At 54.6% G+C, this 23,160-nt stretch overlaps 2 protein-coding genes across 7 annotated transcripts in view; both read right to left on the bottom strand.

The window, feature by feature from the left end:
• Positions 1-10,254, bottom strand: part of CAPN11 (calpain 11) — a 44,889-nt gene extending 34,635 nt beyond the window's left edge. For all 3 annotated transcript variants that reach the window (XM_006149051.3, XM_006149049.2, XM_006149050.2), the window contains exon 1: positions 10,098-10,254. In XM_006149051.3, coding sequence (XP_006149113.1) covers positions 10,098-10,239 — 142 coding nt within the window. In that variant the 5' untranslated portion in view covers positions 10,240-10,254. The remainder of the gene's footprint in view (positions 1-10,097) is intronic.
• Positions 10,255-13,086: 2,832 nt separating this feature from the next.
• TMEM63B (transmembrane protein 63B) overlaps positions 13,087-23,160 on the bottom strand; it is a 35,872-nt gene continuing 25,798 nt past the window's right edge. For 3 of the 4 annotated variants that reach the window (XM_006149043.2, XM_006149046.2, XM_014588012.2), the window contains 13 exons: positions 21,976-22,099; positions 19,724-19,857; positions 19,465-19,602; positions 19,184-19,337; positions 18,103-18,209; positions 17,801-17,887; positions 17,527-17,592; positions 16,220-16,382; positions 15,670-15,775; positions 14,631-14,798; positions 14,335-14,450; positions 14,097-14,177; positions 13,087-13,802 (listed from right to left, as the gene is read on the bottom strand). In XM_006149043.2, coding sequence (XP_006149105.1) covers positions 13,611-13,802; positions 14,097-14,177; positions 14,335-14,450; positions 14,631-14,798; positions 15,670-15,775; positions 16,220-16,382; positions 17,527-17,592; positions 17,801-17,887; positions 18,103-18,209; positions 19,184-19,337; positions 19,465-19,602; positions 19,724-19,857; positions 21,976-22,099 — 1,636 coding nt within the window. In that variant the 3' untranslated portion in view covers positions 13,087-13,610. Of the gene's footprint in view, positions 13,803-14,096; positions 14,178-14,334; positions 14,451-14,630; positions 14,799-15,669; positions 15,776-16,219; positions 16,383-17,526; positions 17,593-17,800; positions 17,888-18,102; positions 18,210-19,183; positions 19,338-19,464; positions 19,603-19,723; positions 19,858-21,975; positions 22,100-22,528; positions 22,610-23,160 lie in introns of all 4 variants that reach the window. The other variant, XM_006149045.2, reaches the window with a different exon arrangement.

Below are 23,160 nucleotides of genomic sequence, written 5' to 3'. Positions count from 1 at the left end.
GAGTGCTGGCGGGACTGCTGCGGAACAGGAGTTCTCATACACTCTTGGGGGGAATGGCAATGTGCAGCTGCTTTGGATAACCATCTGGCTATCCAAAACAATTAGCTACCGGGCCGGCAGGTGGCATGGTAGTTAAGGGCGCTGCACTCCCACATGGCCAACTGTGGTTCAAGTCCTGGACCTGGTGGCTTGCTTTCTCACTTTCTCTCTCTTTCTGTCCCTCTCTCTGTCCCTCTCTGGTCAAATGAAAACAAGAAAATAAATAAAGTTAAATAAAATAATTATTTAAAAATATTAGTTACCGGAGTTGGCCCAGAAATTCCACTTTGATGTATAAACCCAAGAGAAAGGAAAACATGTTGGGCCAACCCTGAAGTGTAATGATTAAATCCTGTGCATGGGGAGCTGGATACCACATGACTGCCCATGGCTCGGATCCCGGCACCAGGAGCTTGGAGAAAAACATGCCAGGAACATGTGCCTGTGTGCCCCAAATCCTGATGGGCTGGAGAAATGGAGGGGAGAGGATTGTGGTACAACCATGCTGCATTGAAAGACGCTTTCTTTTTTTTTTTCTTTTTATTCCTCTTTCTCTTGCAAGTGTGCATGCACTCTGACAATTAAAAAACAAAAATAAAAGCAGGAAAACATGTCTATGCAAATTGTACACAAATGTTCATAAAAACATTATTAATAACAGCTAAGGACCAGCAGGTGGCATGGTGGTTAAGGCACTGGACTCCCACGTGGCTGACTGCAGTTCAAGTCCTGGACCTGGTGGCTTAAAAACCACAAAGGGGGGACCAGTAGATGGCGCAACGATTACATCACTGGACTTCCATGTAGTCAACCATTCAACCTAAAACTCACGCCAGGTGCATGTGTGTGCAAGCCCAAAATCCCAAGAGGAGATTGGAGGAGAAGGGATTGCGGTGTGGCCATCCCCCCCTAGGGGGTAATTTCTATAGCAAAAATCTCTCTAAAAAAAAAGGAAAAAATAGAAAATCACACTAGGTGTGTGTGTGTGCTCAAGATCCCAAGGAGAGAATGGTGGAGGTGGGATTGTGGCCTGGCCTTCCCCGCCTCCCCTACCAGGGGGTATACCTTATTTCCCTCTCTCTGGCTCTCTCTGGGAGTGCATGTGCCCTATGGTAAAAAACCTAAAAGAAAAAAAAAAAAGTGGGGGAAAACTCCAATGTCCATCAGCTGATGAGTGAACAGAATGTGTACTGTACAGGAGACCTCAGTACCTGCTGGGGACGTGTTCCGAGACCCCGTGGGTGTCTGAAACTGTGGATCATACTGAACTATATATATATACACACACCACTTTTAAACTTATGATACAGTTTAATTAGTAAGTTAGGCACAGTCAGAGATTAACAGTAACTAAAAGTAAATCAGAATACTAGTTAACAATACACTGGAATAAAAGTTATGGGATTGTGACCTCTCAAAATGTTTTAGTGTGCTGAGGGCATGGGACCAGCAGTTAGCGTAATGGCTATGTCGCTGGACTCCCATGTAGTTGACCGCGGTTTGCGTCCTGGACCTGGTGGCTTAAACTTATGCTGGGCTCATGTGCGTGCGTGCCCAAGATCCCGAGAGGAGAATGGAGGAGAAGGGATTGCGGTGTGGCCATCCCCCCTGGGGGGTGATTTCTCGCTTTCTGTCTCTCTGTCTCTCTCTCTGTCTGGCGAGCGCACGCGCCCTATAGCCTCTCAAAAAAAAAAAAAAAAAAAGTCTTAGTGTGTTGTAGCACAGGTTGTTGAAACGGCCGAAAACTTAACCATGGATAAGGGAGGACCACCCTACATGCAATGGAATAATCCTCAATACCTAAAGTGACCATGGGCCAGCCAGGTGGCATGGTGGTTAAGGCAACTGGACCCCACATGGTTGACTGTGCAGTTCAAGTCCCAGACTCAGCAGCTTGAGAAATATACCACACAGAAATATATACATGTGTCCAAAACCCCAGGAGGAGAAATGGAGAAGGGATTGTAGTGTGACCTCCCCCCCTCACCCAGGGGGTGCTTTCTTGTTTGTTTGTTTTTCCCTTCTCTTTCTGGTGAATTCATATACCCTCTGGCAAAATTTTAAAAATAAAATGAAGTGGTGATACATGCTACAACATAGATGAAACAGAATCTACTAAGTGGGCCAGCCCTATAGCCTGGTGGTTAAGAGAGCCAGATCCCACAGTGACCATGGTTCGAATCTTGACCCGAAAGCTTTGGAGAGCAGGCAGGACATGGGTGTATGCATGGTCCAAATCTCATCAGGCTGGAGAGGTGGAGGAGGGGACGCGGCGGGCGACTGGGCCTCGGTGTGAGGGAGGCTTTCTCTCCCTCCTTCTCTCTTTCTGTCTCTTTTAGGCATGCACATGTGCCCTCTGGCAATTAGAGGGGAAAAAAAATGCTGAGTGAAAGAAACTGGTCCCCAAACCCCATATTGTGTGATTCCATTTATATAAAATGTCTAAAATAAGACCATCTATTTAGAGACAGAAGCTAGATAAATGGTTGCCTAGGGCTTAGGGAGCTGGGGATTGGCTGTTGCAGGATCCAGGCTTTCCCCTGAGGAGTAATGAAAATGATGGAAATTGTGGTGGGTACCTAACTCTGGGTGGGTGCTAAAAGCCAGGAATTACATGCTTTACATGGGTGAATTGTGTGCTATGGGGATTATATCTTGATAAAGCTGTTAAAAAAAAAAAAAAAAAAAGCTATTAGACCATTCAAACAGACACTGGCTTTTGGGGAGGTTCGAAATAACACTGGGGCCAGCCAGGTAGTGTGGTGGTTAGGGTGGCTGGATCCCACAGAGCCGACTGGGTGGCTCAGATGGGTGACTTGAGGAACACACTGGGCACGTGTGTGTGCGTGCCCAAAATCCTGAGAGGAGAATGGAAGAGAAGGGATTGCAGCGTAGCCGTCCCCACTGGGGAGAGATTTCCCACTTTCCCGTCTTTTTCTCTTTCGCTTTCCGCTCAGTTTCTGGAGAGTGCATACACCCTACAGCAAATAGAAAATAATAATAACAATGGAACCAAGAGGGTGGAGGCGGGCGAGGGGAAGCGGCTGCTGGGGACAGGGCGAGGGCGGTGGATGGGGGAATCCTACTTAGGGAGTGGTCTAGCAGGATGGGGTTGTGGGTCTCAGAGTAAAGTCAAGCTGGCTGATAGATCGTAGGCCAGCCAGGCAGCGGGGGACCCAGACGCCCTGCCCACACCTCTGCTCTCTCTGCAAGGGGACTGTGACCTGCTCATATCCCCTCCTGCGTAGTGTCATAGTGTCGCACTCCCGCCCACTGAGTGCAACTGACTCTCAGCAGCAGACCTAGGGGAGAGAAAGGGCCAAAGGAGAGGAGTGCAGGGGGAGGAAGAAAGAGAAGGAGAGAGCCCAGGGCCTTGAGAACTCTGAACCTCCAGAACTACCCCCAGGGTGCCCCAGGGCGTCCTCCCACATTCTCAGCAGCCTTGGAATGGGGAGAAGGTTGCAGGCAGGGATGGAGGACCCAGGCTAAGCTCAGTAGGTCAGATGGGACCCCACAGTATGGGAAGAATCCAGAGTGAGGAAAACAAGTGGGGTTGGGAGGGCCCTAGGGTTGTTCAGAGCTGATGACCCCCAGAGGGGTGAGTTCCCCAGAGGCAGGAGCAGAGGGGCCCAGTTATCTTCTCTGAGTTAACAGAGCAAGGTGAGGCCAGCCAGTGGTGTGGAGGTTAAGGTGGCTTAACCTTAACATGGCCAATAGCACAGTTTGAGTCCTGGACCCAGAGGCTTGAAAAACATGCCAGATGCATGTGTGCCCAAAATCCCAAGAGGACAGTGTAGGAGAATCACTCCTGGAGGGTGTTTTCTTACTTTTGTGGACAGAAGTCTGACTACTTTGCCTATTTTCCAAAATCTTTTCAAAAGGGACTGGGGAAGTCACGGCCACAAACATTAACAGACCATTTATTTTCTATTAACAGGATTCTTCCTACCTCCTGTTCCTGGCATAGTATCTTTGAGATGTATATTTCAACCCATTACAGTATATTCTTTTGCTTTTCTCTTCCCAAGAAACAGAACTCCCTTTTCCTTGAGATGTAGATTAAGCCTTTCTTTGACTAAGACACAGGTCTTCCCTTCCAATCACCAACCTAAGAATTGTGGAACCCACCTATAACCTACAACCCTCCCCTTCTATATGTCCCGCCTTTTTGGGCCAGACCAATGGAAAATCGTTTCACTAAATGTTGTCTGTCAATCTCAGAAACAAATAAAAGGAACCTCTGTACATGATCACCCCGAGAAAGGCATGTATGCCTCTTCTCCGGGCCTAGGTCACTCATATTTGACTTGAAAATAATCTGCATTGGGACCAGCAGTTAGCGTAATGCCTATGTCGCTGGATTCCCATGTAGTCAACCAGGGTTCGCATCCTGGACCCGGTGGCTTGAGACTCACGCCAGGCGCGTGTGTGTGCATGCCCAAGATCCCGAGAGGAGAGTGGAGGAGAAGGGATTGCAGCGTGGCCATCCCCCCTGGGGGGTGATTTCTTGATTTCTGTCTCTCTGTCTCTCTGTCTGTCCGGCCAACACATGTGCCCTATAGCGAAAACCTCTCAAAATAAAAAGAAAAGAAAAGAAACCACATTAATTATTAATTTTTCCGTTGGTTATTTTTTCCGTCGACACTTTCCCTATCTCTGTGTCTCTCAAGCAGGCAGATGTGCCTTATGGCAAGAACCTAAAAAAAAAAGAAATTGTTTTTAATTGCCAGAGGGTGCATGTACTAACTAGAGAGAGACAGAGAAACAGAGAGATAGAGAGAGAAAGCACAACCAATGGGACATGGTCACACTGCAGTCCCTTCTCCCTTCCTCCATCCTGTTTGGACTCTGGGCACACACACATGTGCTTGGCCCATTTTTCAAGCCACAGGGACCAGGATTCGAACCAGAGTCAGTCATGTGGGATCTGGCTTCCCCCTCCACTAGGCAGTGGGGAGTTTCATTAAAGTTGGCCTGACTAGTTACATAGATGCAGGAAGACTAATGGCCATTTAAGACTCTTGAGGTCTGCTTTGCAGGAACTTTTAATAGGGAATCTCAGACTAGCCATTTTTAAAAGATTTTTGCCATAAGGTATGTGTACTTGCCAGAGAAAGACAGAGAGGGAAAGTGAGAAATCACCCCCCACAGGGAGGATGGACATAGCACAATCCCTTCTCCTCTGTCCTCCTCTCAGGATTTTGGGCATGCACGTACATACACCCAGTGTGTTTTTCAAGCGGTTGGATCTGAGACAATAACTTTGAAATTAACTATGTCAGATCTAGCACCTTAACCACTACACTACCTGCTGGGCCCCTGAAAACATTTCTTTCTTTCTTTTTTCCTTTATTTATTTATTTATTTATTTATTTTTTTATGAGAGGTTTTTGCTATAGGGCACATGTGCTCGCCAGAAAGACAGAGAGATAGAAAGCGAGAAATCACTCCCCCAAGGGGGATAACCACAGCGCAATCTCTTCTCCTTCATTCTCCTCTTGGGATTTTGGGCACACATGCACACATGCCTGGTGTGAGTTTTAAGTTACCGGGTCTGGGACTTGAACTGATGTCAACCACATGGGAGCCCAGTGACATAACTATTACGCCATCTACTGGTCCTGAAAACATTTCTTAAATCCAGTCCAGAGACAAGAGGTGGAGCAGTGGCAACACACCTGGACCCACATGAAAAAGGTCTTCAGTTCACATCCTGAGGCCTCCCTGGGCATGCCTAGTTTGTGAACAAATGCCAATGATCTGGGCTGACTCACTTTGGAAATAGATTACAGCATAATGACTCTGTTAGAAGTATCTCTCTCTTTTTTTTGTCTCTCTCTCTCTCTCTTTTTTTTTTTGGAGAGATTTTCACTGTAGGGCACATGCGCTCACCAGACAGACAGAGAGAGACATAGAGACAGAAAGCGAGAAATCAACCCCCAGGGGGGCTGGTCACGCCGCAATCCCTTCTCTTCCATTCTCTGATCTTGGGCACGCACGCACACGCGCCCAGCATGAGTTTTAAGCCACTGGGTCTGGGACGCGAACCGCGGTCGACTACGTGGGAGTCCAGTGACATAGCCATTACGCTAACTGCTGGTTCCCTTTATTTTATTTTATTTTATTTTTTTTAGGTTTTTGCCATAGGGTTCATGTGCTCGCTGGAGAGAGACAGAGAGCAAAAAGTGAGAAATCATCCCAAGTGAGGATGACCACTTCTCTTTCATTCTCCTCCTAGGATTTTGGACTATCTCTATCTCATAGAAGAAATAAATAAATAAACTTAAAATAATTAAAAATAAATCCAGTCTGGAACCATGCCAGGCGCATGTATGTGCATGTCCAAAATCCCTAGAGGAGGGTGGAGGAGAAGGAGTTGCAGCATGGACATCTTTCCTGGGGGCTGATTTCTCACTTGTCTCTTTCTCTCTCTGGTGAGCACACATGCCCCATGACAAAACAAAACAAAACAAAAACAAAAACAAAAACAAAACTCAAGCCAAAAAACAAAGGAGTCCTAGCACTTACACAGCACCAATAAAATTATAACTAGCAGTGTCTGAGGGCTTACAACACACTGGACATTGTTTTAAACACTTCAAATGGATTAATTCATGGAATTCTCAGAACAAACCTAGCAGTTGGGTTTATTATCACCATTTCTCTGCTCCAAGTAGAGACTGAAGCACAGAGAGGCTGAACTTCCTCAAGGTCCCACACTTGGTGGGCAGAAGAGCCAGGGCTCACACCTAAGCAGGCTGGTCCATGCTCTTAACCTCCACACGTGTGCCTTGCTGGGAGAGGAGCTACAGTAGTAGGGACCACAGTGGAGGGGAGTCATGGTCAAGAGTCATCACAGCGGAAGGCCATGGTGGAGGATGACCATAGTGGAGGGACCACAGTGGAGAGAGCTGCAGTGGGAGGGGACTCATGGTAGAGGGTAACCATGGTGGAGGGGACTCATGATGGAGGGTAACCATGGTGGAGGGGCTACAGTGGAGGGGGCCATGGTGGAAGGGATTCATGGTGGAGAGGGCCATGGTGGAGGGGAGTCATGGTGGAGAGAGCCATGGTGGACAGGGCCATGGTGGAGGGGGCCACAATGGTGGAGAGTCACAGTGGAGGGGCCACTGTGGGATAGGCAGGATGAGTCATGATGGAGGGTTACCATGGTGGAGGGGAGTCATGATGGAGGGTAACCATGATGGAGTTGACTTAGTGGAGGATAACCAGAGTGGGCCATGGAGGAGGGTACTCATGGTGGAGGGGCTACAGTGGAGGGGACCATGGTGGAAAGGACTCATGGTGGAGAGGGCCATGGTGGACAGGGCCATGGTGGAGGGGGCCACAGTGGAGGGAAATCACAGTGGAGGGGCGACAGTGGAGGGGAATCATGATGGAGGGTAACCATGGTGGAGGGGACTCAGTAGAGGGTAACTGTGGTGGGGGGAACTCAGTAGAGGGTAACCATGGTGGAGGGGACTCAGCGGAGGGTAACCACAGTGGAAGGTACTCAGTGGAGGGTAACCATAGTGGGCCATGGAGGAGGGTACTCATGGTGGAGGGGCTACAGTGGAGGAGGCCATGGTGGAGAGGAGTCATGGTGGAGAGGGCCATGGTGGATAGGGCCATGGTGGAGGGGGCCACAGTGGAGGGAAGTCATGGTGGACAGGGTCTTTGCTGGAGAGGATGCTAGGTGAGGACAGTTGACCCTGGCCCTACAGTTTCTACATTTTGTTTTTGTTTTTTAAGTTTTTGCCATGGACATATGTGCTAGCCAGAGAGAGAAAAGCAGACAGAAAGAAGGTGAGAAACCATCCCCTGGGGGAATGGCCACATTGCAAGCCCTTCTCCTTTATCTTTCTCTCGGGCTTTTGGGTAAGCACACGTGTCCAGCATGATTTTCAAGCTGCTGAGGATGGGACTCAAACCGCACAGTTGGCCATTTGGGATCTAGTGCCTTAATCTCTACACCACCTGCTGGTGCTCTAGAGACATTTACGTTTGTCATAACTGAGAGGGGGAAGTGAGCTGCTGGTATTAGTGGGTCAAGGCCAGGGACGGTGCTCAGTGTCCTGCAATGCACAAGGACAGCCCCATGACAAAGCATTTTCCAGCCGAAAATATCAGGAGTCCAGAGACTGAGAAACCTGGGTCAAGGGACTTGTCCTAGGCCACTTACCCAGGGAACTACAGGGTCACCCTGGGGAGGCTGCCACCCTGGCTGCCCCTAGGACAGAGTGTGCCGAGCTTTCCCAGGGCCTAGAAAGAGCGCAGAAGATGCTGTTGTGTAGACCAAGTGATGAAAGTCCAGTCTTACCTCCTTCATCTCCTTGGAGCCCTCTGTTCCCTGCTCATCTTAGGCCAAGGAGTCATTTCTCATTGCCCGGCCCAAAGCCCTGCACACTCAGTGCCCGGGGTCTGAGCCCCTTCCTTAGCGGAGCAGGGAAGACTTGTGCACCTGTACACCACTGTTGTTATTGAAAATGTCTTGGGACCAGCAGATGGTGTAATGGTTATGTAACTGGACTCCCATGTAGTTGACTACAGTTCAAGTCCTGGACCCAGCGGCTTCAAACTCACTCCAGGTGCATGTGTGTGCATACCCAAAATCCCAAGAGGAGAGTGGAAGAGAGGGGACTGGGCGTGGCCATCATCCCTGGGGGGTGATTTCTCGCTTTCTGTCTCTCTGGTGAACACATGTACCCTATAGCAAAAATCTCTCTTAAAAAAAAAAAAGGAAAGAAAGAAAATGTCTTTTGAGACCCATGTGACAAAGCCTGTGTCATGGGCTCGAGGCATGGAAAGATCAGACAGATAGACAGACAGATAGTGCTGACTGTGGGAAGCACAGATGGGTGGGCAGAGAAGTATGTTACCCTGGGGGGTGATTTCTCGCTTTCTGTCTCTCTGGTGAACACATGTACCCTATAGCAAAAATCTCTCTTAAAAAAAAAAAAAGGAAAGAAAGAAAATGTCTTTTGAGACCCATGTGACAAAGCCTGTGTCATGGGCTCGAGGCATGGAAAGATCAGACAGATAGACAGACAGATAGTGCTGACTGTGGGAAGCACAGATGGGTGGGCAGAGAAGTATGTTAAGACAAGACAGGAATGGTCAGGAAGCTTTCTCTCCCAGATGCAGATCCTGCCTCCCCCGTCAGGCCAGGAGGTGGAACTGAGCCATCCCCACCAGACTAGGGACCTGTGGACAGGCGGATTTCCAGAGCCGGGCGGAAACTATGTCTAGGCTTCTCAGGGAGTTTCTCAAGGCGAGGACTGGGTTTGGGCTCTCCTGCTAGGCCTAATCTTCCTGGGGTCAGGTAGACAGAGCAGGTCTGAGAAGCAGCGAGGCTGGGGTTAGGCACTGACAGCCCCAGGGTGCCCCTTACAGGTCATGGGCGAACCAAGTTCTCATCCTGCCTGTCCCCAGGCTGAGGGGGAGGTGCAGGGCTGGGCCCTTTGCTGGTCAGCCCACCCCCCAGGAACAACTCTCAGTGGTCCAGCTGACTCTGCCCACCCCTAGTGTGGGTGTCCGGCTCGTCCTAGGCAGACCTGCTCGTCTCTGTCACCCCCAATGTGGGTCCCCAGGCTCGCCCTCGGCAGGCCTGTTCCCGTCTCTGCTCACCCCAGTGTGGGTCCCCAGACTTGCCCTAGGCAGGCCTGCTCCTGCCGCGGTTTTAGGATTTGATCTTCCAGGCCTGCTTTTCCAGCTTGGGAGCGCGGAACTTTGTTCCCCAAGGTTCGCTTCACCAACAGCCTCGTGGCTTCCCTCTCTCAAACCCTTTCCTCCAGGACCCACCGCTGTGGTGACTGGCTCTCACCTCTCCCAGCGCCAGCTTCTCAGAGCAGAGGAGGGACTCCTGCCCTGGCCTACCATACAGTCTGAGCCCAGACACCCTGGGAAGAGGCCCTGCTCTGTCCTAGGGGCATCCGGTCTGATGGAGGAGTCACAGTCCCTGTCCCCGAGGGGTGTCCAGTTTAATAGGGGACTTAGCCGCATTCCCGGGCGGAGGCCGGAAGAAGGGTAGGAGTGGGGCAGGCCCCATTAGCGCCTACCTGGGGAGTAGAGCATGCTGCTGGCTAACTTGCTCGGCAGTTGAAGGTTCCAGTGGGGAGGGGAGACGAGCCCCTCCCCTAGAACTTTCCAATTGCAGTCAGAGTCCTGGGCCAGTGCACATTTTAACCGCTCCCTCTCCATCTGCCCCCCACCCTCAGACTGGTGCACCCAATAACCCAGCTCCTTCCGATCTGCCTGTCCTAATCCCCTAGCCCAAGGTTCACACCATGCAGGAACGGGGGTGAGGGTGGGGGGACCCAGCACCCCACCCCAGCAGCCTCTATCATCCAATCAGAGAAGGGTTGAATTCCTCCCTTTTAGCCCAGTGGTTTCTAGGAAAGAGTTGTCCCTGTCCATCCAACCTGGTCCTTTTATCCAGAAATCTCCTTTCCAAAAGTTGCCCTCCCACTGACCTGGTTTCTCCCACGTCATTGTCTTCACACAGGCCCTCCTGTGTTCTCCTTTTCTGGGGCATGTGCGCTCACGGGGGTGGTGGTGGTGGTGGGGGGAGTGAGAGAGCACTCCCCGGGGGGATGGCCTTGCCACGATCCTGTTCCTACATTCTCATCTCAGGATTTGGGGCACACACGCACATGTGCCCAGCGTAGTTTTCAAGCTGCTGGCTTTGGGACACGAACCACAAAGTCAGTTATGTAGGAACCAGCCATCCTAACCTCCATGTCATCAGTTGGCCCAGGAAGAAATAAACTTTAAAAAAACTGAAAGAGCAGGGGTTAGCAGATGGCACGATGGTTAAGGTGGTGGATGTCCACAGGGCCAACAATGGTTCGAGTCTTGGACCTGGTGGCTTGCTTTCTCGCTTTCCCTCTCTCTCTGTCACTCTCTGCTGAGTGCATCTGTTGTCTAGCAAATTAAAATAATAATAATAAATAAACATGAAATAAATAATTCTTAAAAAATAACAAAGGGCTCAAGGTCATGGTATCCTTATTCCTATTTTACAGATGACTGAAGCGAGGTCTAGAAGAATGATCTAAGTTGCCCAACGCCACACAGGGGGTAAATGGCTGAGCGAGGATTTGAACCTAAAGCCTCAGCTCTTATCCATTACCTTCTGTTGCTTGCAGTTGTAAAAGAAGGAAGTGAACTTTGGGACTCTGGGTCCACCACTGCACCTCTGGGATTTTTGCAGTACCCAGCACAGAGCGGGACACTCAGTCCTTGATCAATAAGTATTTGTGGAGAAGCCAGTAGGTGGTCTAGTGGTTAAGGCACTGGACTCCCATATGGTTGACCGCAGTTTGAGCCCCGGACCCGGTGGCTAGACACTCATGCCAGGCATGTGTGTGTGCGTGTCCAAAATCCTAAGAGGAGAATGGAGGAGAAGGGATTGTGGTGTGGTCATCTTCTCCTGAGGGGTGATTTCTTAATTTCTCTGCCTCTCTGTCTCTCTGGTGAGCACATGCACCTTACCGCAAAAAATCTCTCAAAAAAAAATTTTTTTTTTGTGGAACGAGTGCATGGAATCCCCTCCTGATCTAGCTGTCTGTGATGAGGGCAGGGCCAGGATGTGTGGGCATGGGTGTTCTCCATACCGCCTCCGGCCCCAGGAGGGGTCCTCAGGACTTCTGCCCTGTGTGCTGTTCGGGCATTATCTGGAGTTTCACACCAGAAATACGCGGACCTAGTTTTGAACGTCAGACCTTGCCAGGAGACCCTCTAAGGTAAGGCTGGGGAGACCCTCCCTGGAGGGGTGGGGAGGAATGAGGACTCAAGAGGTCTAGGCTGACCAGAGGCCCAGGCTGAAGTCTGTCCAGGCCAGGCAGCTGGCAGTAGTGTCTCTGTCCCCCGACACAGAAAACAGGCTTTGAGAACACTGAGGAGCCTTCACAGCCAGGGTGCCAATTCCTGCCCACCCTCCAGCTGGCGCTCTGCTCGCTCAGACTGAGGTCTTTGGGGGCTCCACCTGGAAGCTCGTTTCCTGAGCCTGCAGCTCTGACGTGTGAAGGCCAGGGCCAGGACAAGGCCCCCACCTCCACTTCTACTGTAACTGGGCCCCTTCACCCACAGCCAGCGCCCCAAACGGGCTCCCAGCTGGGTTTGCCCTGCAGACAGCTCCCCGCAGCCTCCCCACTGGTGTGTCCCTGCCTCTTGCTGACACCTGGACAATCCTCTTCAGGCTCGCGTGTGTTTGCTGTCTCCATGGCTGTACCTGCTCTCTGCGACCTTCACCTGCTCCACCCCAGGGCTCTTCCCTTCTGGGAACTCCTTGACTCACTTCTAGCTTCCTGGGCCCTGTGGGTGGGTGGTAGGTGGGGTCAGGCAGGAGGCTGTTCCAAGGGCCCTCGGGGTCACCCAGTCATATTCCGATTTTACAGAGGAAGCAGGTCCAGAGAGAAGTAGGCTTCTCAGGGCTGCACAGCACTGGGTGACAACCAGGGCTGGAAGGCAGGCCTGGCTCCTGCGGCACCTGCAGCACGTACTGTGCGTGTGTGCGTGTGTGCGTGTGTGAGACATATGTGTGGGGGAGCACCTGGCTCTGAGGGCCAATGGAGCCACCAGGGTTAGAGTCATCGCCAGGAATCATTTAGAGAGGCTGAACTTTATTTGGATGGCCCAGTGGGAGTTGTTCAGGGAGGGGCCGGGCCAGGCTTCCTCGGAGATGCTCAGGAGGGCCTTCTGGACCAGTGTGGGGCCTGTGGCTTCACACGACCTTTCACCCTGAATCTGTCCATTTGTGTCCCTCTCAGGGGTTTAGGGGGATGGTCAGAGAGGGCGGGGCTGGTACGCCCACCCTGAGCAGAGACCCTGCCTCTCAGGCCCTCCAAAAGGAGGTGGGGGCTTGCGGCTCTGAACAAGAAGTCCCTGCCCCGGGTGGGAGTGGGGTTGAACGGGCCTCTGCTCCCACAGGAGGGTGAGGTGAGGGTTCCCAGTGTGTCTACGCAGCAGCACCAGCCACACACCTGCCTCAGAGGTTTTCTTTTCATTTTTATTTTAAAGGAAAAAAAAAAAAAAAAAAGTAACCCATTTTCCAGTGTCGGCCATGCCCACCCCCACCCCCAGGCCACCCCCCTGGCGGGGCCTGACTTTCTTCGCTGAGCACTCGGTCCCCTCTCATGCATCCCCTAGGGCTGGAGCCTCCGCTTCCGGAGGCCCAGATCCCAAGAGGGACTGGGGAGAGGGAAGAGCTGGGGGGGAGCCCCTGATCCGTCTGCCCCCCCAGGTCTCCAGCCATGGCACCAGGTACCCCTCTTGGCTCTCATTAACCATTTCCTGGCCACACTACTAGCTGGGGGGGTGGCTGATCTGCGGGAACTCCCTCCACACCCCTCTCTGCCCCGGGGCTGGCTCGGGGCTCTCCTCACTGAGGTTGGGGGGCTCCCTCCCTCCCTCCATGGTGGGGGGGAGAGTGGTGAAATCCCCAGGTTTAAATACCATAATGAAAGCAGGGGGGGGAGAGGAAGGGGCTTTAGATCTAATAAATTATTAGCGGTTTAGTGTCCGTGGGTGGGTGGGGGTGGGCAGGGCGCAGCCTCCAGGGCCTCCCTCCCTTACTGGTGGATCTCATTCTCTATGAGGCTGTCCTCGCAGGACTGGAAGTCTGTGTCTGTGAGGCCATCTGGCGGCATCAGCAGCTCCTCATCTTGGGACGAGGATGACGGGGGCTCGTCCCCCGAGCTCCCGGGAGCCCCATCCCCATCCCCATCCACCTCTGAGTCCTGCAGCACCTGAGCGATGTATTTCTATGGGGAAGAGAGGTGTGGGGAGGTGAACAGTTACTCCGCATGGCGGGATGATGGGGAACCCAGCCCTGCAGGGGACCAGGGGCCTGTAGGACTGCAGAGGGGGCAGAGGGGGTGGAGGGGCAGGGTGGGGAAGGGAGCCCTCTCCCTGGGGCGTAGGGCGGCCCTCCAGTGCAGCCAGCTGTCTCCCTGCCCCTGGAGGCTACAGAGGGTTTCCCTCCTTGGAAGACTAATGAGACTGCAGCTTTGGGGGTGAGTCTCAGTGACAGGCCCCTCCCCTGCCTTGGCACTCACCGCAGATTTGGGGACAGCAGCAGTAGTGGGGGGCCGTCCATTGCTTCTGGGGTCCACTGTATCTGTCTCCGTGTGCTCAATCTTAAGGGGCCCAGAATGAGTCAGGGAGTGGGGGCACCTTGTCAGCCCCAATCGCGGCCCCACACCCTCTCGGCACCCCAGCCAGCCCTGCCCTCAGCCCCCATCCATCCCCCTGCCCCCCTGAGCGGCATCCACAGTTGCCCACCACCGTCCCCACCTTGTAGTTGTGGGCACTGAGGTATTTGAAGTGTCCGAAGCAGACGTGGCAGAGACAGATGACGATGGTGATGACCAGGACCACGAACGTGAACATGGACGTGGGGGCTAGGAATCCTGGCATGGGGGCAAAGAGCGGGGCTGCTACTTCTTCTGGGCCTCGCCGCCCCACCTGGGCTGCCTGCCGGATGCAGCTCCCGCATGCCCGTGCTGCCGCTCACCCTGACCTGCCACCCCCCACCATGCCACCCTCCTGTGGCCTGCTCTGCCTGGCGCCCCCGCCCTGCTCCCCCTCACCCGTGCGCATGGTGGAGAAGAAGAGCAGCCAGAAGAGGCAGAGGATGGGTGCGGCCACCACCTGGTTCACGGCCCCCGAGTGGATCTTCTTGTCCAGCTTGGCCGGCAGGTAGGCGTAGTAGAGGTTGTACCTGTCTACCAGGTGCTTCAGCAGCATGTACATGAGGCCTGGGGGAGCCACACGGGCCTGACCTCGGGGCTGGTGCTGCCACCCTTGGTGTGCCTGCCACGTCGTCCTGGTCCTGTTCAGGTCACCCCCTGCCCCACCCTGTACCAGACAGTGCCCCAGGCCCTTTGCTCTGCAGCCCCTCCTTAGCAATTCTACAACCGGAAACCTGTTCGTTTGGGCCAACAAACATCCTTCTGAAACCCATCTTATTTTTTTTCCTACCCTTGTCCCTAAACAGGTGAGTGCAAATTAAGTGAGGAGCTCTATTTTCTTGGAGACTGAGGTAATGGGAGTGTCCAATGCAGATAAGGAGGTTAGTTTGGGAGTTTGGAGCCTTAAGTACCTAGGGAGGGTGGGTAAGGGACTAGGATGTTATTGGGGGCTGGGGAGAGAAGAAGCTACCGGTTAAAGAGGAACTTTGCTCAACTTCTTCAGTAGGAGAGACTTGCCCAAGCCACACAGCTCAGCTACAGCAGGGTGGGTCTCTCCATGGGAGCAAGGACCCAACCCTACCCTGGAATCCGAAGATCTGTCCTGAGTTTACGGGGCAGCACGCGAGTGCCCATGGCGCCTGTGCAGGAGTGTGTGCGTCTGAACACGCCAGTGGGTATGTGACATGTCCACGTGTGGCCAGCTGGGGTGGCTTATCCAGGGGCCCAGCATGCCGGTGCGTCTGGCTGAGCTGAGATGTCCTCTCCCTCCCCTGCAGGCCGGACCCCAGACTGAGCCAGGGACCCGGCGGGAGGCCGGAGGGGCCGGTCTCCCAGCCGGGGCCCTGTCCACTCGGGGTGGCCTGCCTCACTACCGTGGAGCGGTTGAGGTCCTGAGTCCCCCCGAGCAGGGCCCAGGTCCCGGCGCGGCGGTGCCTACCGAAGGGCACGATGATGGGGCAGGTGATACTGTAGGTCATGACCACCGTGAAGACACACATCATCCAGGCGTAGGCTGCGCCGAACTGGAACTCGTAGGCCTGATGCTGGGGGGGGGATGGGCGGGAGGTGGCTCAGCGGGAGGGGCAGGCAGGAGGGGCCAGGAACTCTGGGGCCTTGGGGAATGGGAACCTAGTGTGGAGGGGAGGGGAGGGTGGGCGGAGGGAGAGGGGAGCTTCTGCATGGGAAGCCAAGCCCACTTGTGGAGTTAGGACAGAGGGACCCTAGGTCTAAGGACCTGGCCTTCCAACTCCCATCAGAGAACACGAGACTGTCAGAACTGCCAGGGGCCTTTGAGGCTCTCTCTACCGACAGATGGCTGTGCATACAGGGTAAGTTGGGTCCCAGATGGGAAAGAGATGACCCAGGGCCACAGAATGGGGTTCCCGAGTCTCAACACCCCTGAGTCCCGCCCTAGCCCGATCGCTGCTGTTCCTGGTTAGGCCACCAGGGGGCGCCGTGCGGGCCGCTGCTGCCCCCGGCGGCCGTACCCGCTTCACGTTGCGCCTCTCCGCGGCTGAGCGCGCCAGGCAGAGCCGGATCATGTACATGAGCAGGCCCGGGATGCGCAGCAGGTCCATGGCGTTGCCGATAAAGGCGGAGGCAATGACGTAGTTGACGAAGAAGGCGCCGTTGTCGGGCAGGAACACGCACCTGCGGGCACCGGGTGCTCCAGCACTGCACCGGGGTGACCCGGCGGCCGCCTGCCCATGGCCTGCACCCTTGGCGTGTTTCCTCCATGGACCCTCCCCCCCCAGCTTTCTCCCCCCAGAGACCTGTGACCTGTGCCCAGTATCCCACAGCGTGAGCCCCACAGGCAGAAGTCAGTGACCCTGAGTAAGCTCCAAAGTAAGCTCCAGACAGCCCTAGAATCTAAATGGACATGCCCGACAGTGGGAGCCCCGGGGTACCCCTAGAACCTGTGCCCAGTAAGACCTGTGAAGGTAATGCTCAAGCCCACCTACGGCCCCTGGGTGTTCCGGTGTAGCTGCCTGAGCGTTCCACAGACAAGCGCAGTGAGACCCCCCTGGAGCCCCTCAAGGGCACTCCCAGAAACAGCCCGAAGGATCCCCCCCCTTACACCTTAACTTAACCCAGAGCTACCCCCAAGTACGAGCCTCAGACATGACCACCAGGTCAGAGACCCTCCCAAACATCAGAGTGGGGAGCCTGGACCCTGAGACGCCCCCCCACCTCCTGGCTGGGTGTAAGAGGACACAGATGGCTCAGAGCTGGACTCCTGAGCTGTGGTTGAATAAACAGCCATGGGGTGTTCCCCTATCATACCCTCAAAGGGACTCCCAGAGAAGATACCCACGAACACCCCACAGTCATCCCACCCCACAGTCATCCCTCGGAACCAGGGCCTGATGCTTTAGACATCCCTGGAGCGTGAGCCTCAGAGCTCTCAGAGACCCTGCGGGGCTTGCAGTCAGAGCCTCCCACACTCAAAAGTGTGGGCTCGAGACCTTCACAGATACCCCAAGTCCTTCCAAAGCATGTCCCACTACAGAGGCTGCCCCGAGCCTCCCAAGAAAAAACCCAGAGACTCCCATAGCTAGTCCCAGATGGGGCCCGAGAGAGCCCCATGCAAATCTGGAGTCTCCACAGAGCTGGCCCAGCTGCTCACCTCTACCCTGTGGGTGCCTTCTTGAGGATGCCCCTGCCAGACCGCAAGGCCAGCCCTCCCTCCTCCCACTGCCCGGTCCTGGGGTGAAGGCCGTGGTACCCCCCACAGAGGCTGCAGGAGGCGTCCCGCCCTGGTATCCGGGCTCCTTCCCCAGAGCCCGTCACTCACTCAAACCGAATTGCAGCCTCAGCCAAGAACTTCTTGTCAAAGAGCCAGCGGAAGAAGAGGTCCAGGCTGGAGCAGGGGAGAGAGGCGTGGTGGGGCTGGGATGGCTCAGAGCGCCAGCGAGGGGAGGCTCCCACATGTGGGGAGGGCAGCCCAGGAGGCCTGGGCACGACCAGGCTTCTGATCTCAAGCCCTGACTTGGAGGGAGGACGGGGGCCTGCACGGCCCCTCTCCACCCTGCAGCCCGCCGGCCCCAGTGCCCTCCTCCAGAGCTCACCTGCTCAGCCCCAGCGAGGGCAGGAGCAGCACCATGAAGATGAGGAAGGTGTAGCACTTGTGCATGGTGGTCCTGTTCTCCCCGGAGCTGGGGGCAGCAGGGTACATACAGCATGTTGGGTGAGGTCAGCAGGACCCAGCCCTGCACTAGCTCCCCACGGGACAGTGTCCCGGCCGGTCTCCTGGGAAGGGTGGGCTTCCCGAGGTCAGGGTCCCAGTACCTCCCCGCCTTGCCCGGGTGGGGCCTGCAGGGGGGAACGGACAGAGCCCAGAAGGTGTGGCCATTGCGTGGGGGGCTCTCACCGTGTCCAGTGGGCTTCGAAGAAAGCAGAGTAGTAGACGATGGTGGGGAGCAGGGCCGAGAAGCACCACAGCAGCAGGGTGGGGAAGAACTGCGTGATGATGGGGTTCTGCGGCCGGGCAAGGGGGCTGTGTCAGGTGGGGGCTGGGGCCCAGCCTGCTCTGCCACCTGCCTCCTCCCGCCAAGCCCCGATCCCACAGCTCTCCTCTCAGGGCCTGTGTTGAAGGGCCAGACATCTGGAGGGCTGGGGGCAAGGCTGGGGGCCAGGGTCACAGGGACGAGCCCAGGGACAGCACTGCTGAGCACCTACTGTGTGCCGTGCACGGACGCTGCACTCTCCACCTGTTAACCCTCCTGCAGGTGAGTAAACTGAGGCCAAGAGATTCACAGCCCAGTTAACAAGCAGCAGGGGGGATTTGAACCTAGGCCATACCTATCATGCTATTATCACGCAATGATTTGAAAACTGACCTCCTCTGACCTTTGAGGCTCCAAGGAGGTGTACCGTGTATAAGGCAGTGGTGGGGGGGTGGGGGACAGAGGGCAGAAGTGGGCCCTACTCTTGCTTTCTCACTCTCCCTCTCGCTCTCCAGTCAAATTAAAAAATAATGATAATAAACATTAAAAAAATCGTTATTTAAAAAAAAAAAAAAAGGAGCAGGCCCTACCCCACAGCACCTGAGCTGTCCTGCTTTTCCACACGGGGCGCTGTGTTGACAGAGGGGTCGGAATCTAAGGCTGACGGCCAGTGCGCTAGTCTAACCCTTCCCCGTCTCAGCTGGACAGACTGAGAAATGCGGAAAGGAACTATCTGAGGTCATGCGGTCAGTCGGGACCAGGACCAGGCTCCCCTTCTCCTCTGGGTGTTTTTCTAGGTAAACCCAGGGGTGACCCCTTCTGGGGGGACGGTGACAGGGAGCCCAGGCGATGTGCACAGAGGGGTCTGCCACCCCGTGTCAGCGGGGCTAGAACAAGTGGAGGAGGAGCAGGGCTGGGCTGGGCTGCGTGGGAGGGAGGAGAGGCTGGGGCCTGGTATCCACGAAGGTCCCCACAACACGGAGTAGGGACAGGCCTGGGCCTCACGTTAAGGTACTCCACGGGCTTGGTGACGTTGAACTTGTCCATGGTGGTGATGATGATGGCCGGGGTGGTGAGGAAGAAGAGGAGGATGAAGAGGACGACGTTGATGACCAGGCAGCGCAGCCACCAGATGAAGCCGCGGATGGAGAGGTGCTCCCTGTGGGGGCAGGCAGGGGGCTACTCCAGGGCCCCACCCCAGGCCGTGCCCCTCTCCCTGCCACCCACCGGAGCCCACCAGAGCCCACCAAGGCCCCGAAGCCTGCCCTGCCACCCCGCGCACTCACCAGTAGATATTCTGGGGGTCGGGGGCATAGGACACGGCCCAGTTGGAGACGTGCAGGGACTCGCTGCAGGAGGAGGCGCGCGGCTCCCCACGGCAGGTGCAGCCCTGGCACTTACACACGTTGAAGTCCTTCAGGATGCTGCGGGGAGGGGACCGGTCACCGCGGCGCTGGCCCACAGTGGCTGTGAGCACGGGGCCCTGGGAACCCCTGCAGGCTGCCTGGGGACAGGGCTGATGAGGGCGGGCGAGCAGGGGCTCACATGGCGGTGATGGTCTCATTGTGGAAGGTGACAAAGGCCATGCCAAGAGGCTTCTCGTTCACCTTCTCCTTCTCCCGCTTGTAGTCCTCCTTCAGCTTCTGCTCCAGCTTCGTGTAGTACTCGATGGCCTCCACCTGCCGAGGGTGCAAAGGGGGCTCTGGTCGGAGTGGGGCGCACCCAGCCCACGCAGGCCGACCGGCACAGCTGCAGGCCGGGGGCTGCTCTCTGAACCCTACTTATTCAGCCGCTTCTTTTTAGTTTTTCATTTGCTATAGAGCACAAGCATTCACTGGAGAGAGAGAGGGGAAGCGAGAGAAAGTGAGAAAGCATCCCGCAGAGGGGGCTGGCTACACTGCAGTTCCCTCTCTATTCTCGTCTCCAGATTTTGGGCACATGTGTACATGTGACTGGCAAGGTTTTCAAGCTCCCAGGTCTGGGACTTGAACCACGCAGTTGGCCATGTGAGATCCAGCTGTGTGACCCTCCACACCCCCAGCCGGCCTCAATATTTATTTGATTTTTAAGAAACAGGTTTCTGGGACCAGCAGATGGCATAGTGGTTACATCACTGGACTCCCACATGTTTGTGGTTTGAGTCCCGGACTTGGCGGCTTAAACTCACGCTGGGTACATGTGCATGCGTGCCCAGGGTCCTGAGAGGAGGATGGAGGAGAAGCGGATGTGGTGTGGCCATCGCCCCCTCTCCTGGGGGGAGATGAGTTCTCACTTTCTGTCCCCCTCCCCGCCCCGGTCTGGTGAGTGCACATGCTCTCCATAAAAAAAAACTATCTTAAAAAAAAAAAAAAAAAAGAAACAGTTTTCCAATACCCTGTCAAAGCCACCCTTTTTTTATTAATATGCTATACATCATTACAGTATACAAAATGAATTTTTCATCCAAAATACACTCTCTGTTGGCTCAATCAAGCACATCAACATACGTGTTATCAACCAACAATTTTTCATTTCTTATGTCTTGTATTTTTTGCGTTTCTTTTCTTTTTTTTTCCCATCCTTCATTCCCTATCCCTAACCCTCTGTCCTGTCATGTCCTACCCTCCTCCCACATTGTCTCTGGTATCCATGGTTGCTTTCTATGCAATTCCCCCCCATTTAATTGATTTGCTAATGAACTTAATTGGTCTAAATATTTGCAATAGTAAGCACAGCTGATATACACATACACAAGAACCCATGTCTGACTTTAGGCATAAACCTCAGTGAGTAGAATGAACAAACTATAAAATAGTACCTAGCTGGGGCTATATAGCTTACTGTGGTCATCAAATACACAGTTTTTCCTTTAAATTTTGGTAACAGTTTTAGTATTTTTTTCTCTGAATTTTTTTTTTTTAAATTTACATTCTTTCCCTGAGCATCACCACAACATACTAAATGTGGTTTCCCCTCTAGAATAAACTGCATAGTGGTCAAAGCCATCCTCAAGCTCACACTCCTTCTGCCTCAGCCTTAGAACGGCTGGTATCGCGGGTGCATGCCACTGTCCCAGCTTCTCTACGCGTGTCCTCACGACCTCCTTGTAAGGCTTACTTGTAAGGAAACTGAGGCAAGGAGTAGTGACAAAGCTCGCCCGGGCCACAGCTAGTGAATACAGCACACCACTGTCCTTTCAGGAGAATGCTTCTTTTATATATATATATTTTTTTGAGGGGGAGGTTTTTGCTATAGGGCGCGTGCACTCACCAGAAAGACAGAGAGAGACAGAGAGACAGAAAGTGAGAAATCACCCCCCGGGGGGGGGGATGGCCACGCGCAGGTACAATTCTCCTCTTGGGATCTTGGGCACGCGCACACATATGCACCCATGCACCTGGCGTGAGTTTAAGCCACCGGGTCTGGGACTCGAACTGCAATTGACTACATGGGAGTCCAGCGACACAGTCACTATGCCAACTGCTGGGCTTTCAGCAGACTGCTTCTAATTTGGAGTCTAAGAACTTGGTCACTGACAGGGCATAAACCCCACAGTGGAAACTGGGGCTTCATGGACGGGCAGGGACAGGTGGGGACCTGTTGAGAGAGGGCCCAAGACTTCCTTCCTCTGGAAGTCTCTTCCTTCGGGTCTCACTGTGTGCCATGCCTGTGCATGTGTGCGTGTGTGTGCGTGGGGTTGTGTGACAGGCTCCGCCATGGCTGTGTTCATCTCTGCTGAGCCCTGTCTCCCCAGGGCCTGTCCAGTTCATCCCGAGGCCCGGGGGGTGACGGGAGCCCAGCGGCCAGTGCCGTCGTACCTGCTCACAGCCTCGCACCACGCAGCAGCAGAGGTGGCCGCAGGGCTTGGGGTTGATCATGGTGGGCACGTTCTCCTTGGTCTGCAGGTTTGTGAAGTAGAGCTTTCCCCGCTCGGCCTTCTTCCTGTGGGACCCAGGTGCCCAGTCACCCACCACACAGATGGGTGGGGCTGCAGCTGGGGATGGCTGGGAGGACAGGAAGGAGCCCAGCTCCAGGGTCATTGGCCCCTCCCCACGGACGGCGCTGTCTTGTCCTCGGCTTCGTTTAGGATATGTGCTTCTGACAGGCTCCCTGAGGCCAGAATCCCTCTCGAGTCTCACCCAAGTTTCTCATACTGTGGCTCAAGGAGGGGCAGGCCCTCAGATTGGATGGGGCCCACAGGCCCTTTTCCTCTCGTGAGAATGACAACCTCCAGGCCTTACTCTGTCCAGAGCTGAGTTAACAGGCACTCCGGGGCCAGATCAAAGCCACGTGCCCTGGGAAACCCCTGGGAGGGGCGCCGGGCCCGGTGCAGTGCTGAGACGCCCTCGCCTCCCGTCCCAACACCGTTACCTCTCTGCATCGAGGAACATGAGGCGAGCCACGTTGTAGCATGGGCGGGCTTCCAGGACCGTGCAGTTGGGGTAGGCCTCCCTGAAACACAGTCCAGCCGTCATCTGCTGCAAAGACCCGGCCCCTGACCCCTGACTTACATCCATGACCCCATCACCTTCAAGAAACCCATCCCCAAATCAAGCGTCCTCTATCTGAGTCTACAAAAGTAAGGGTTCCCCAAGAACAGCATTTGGGAATTCCATCTCTCGCGCGCGTGTGTGTGTGTGTGTGTGTGTGTGTGCGCGCGTGCAGATGCGTGGGGGCTGTGAGTGCAAGGTGGCTGATGAGCCAGGATGTGTGAGGACACGCTGTGGGCACACTGCCTGCACACTGTGCACACGTGGCTGGGGAAGGCAGGCTGTGGTCTGATTCTTGTCCAGGGTGTGAACTTCAGGTCAAAAGGACATAGAGACAGAAAGCGAGAAATCACCCCCCAGGGGGGATGGTCACGCCGCAATCCCTTCTCCTCCATTCTCCTCTCGGGATCTTGGGCACACACGCACACGCACCCGGCGTGAGTTTTAAGCCACCGGGTCCGGGACACGAACCGCGGTCGACTACGTGGGAGTCCAGCGACATAGCCATTACGC

Source organism: Tupaia chinensis, unplaced genomic scaffold (genome assembly GCF_000334495.1).
Source record: "Tupaia chinensis unplaced genomic scaffold, TupChi_1.0 Scaffold000252_1, whole genome shotgun sequence".
NCBI lineage: Eukaryota > Metazoa > Chordata > Mammalia > Scandentia > Tupaiidae > Tupaia > Tupaia belangeri.
This window is presented reverse-complemented; position numbering and strand designations above follow the sequence as displayed.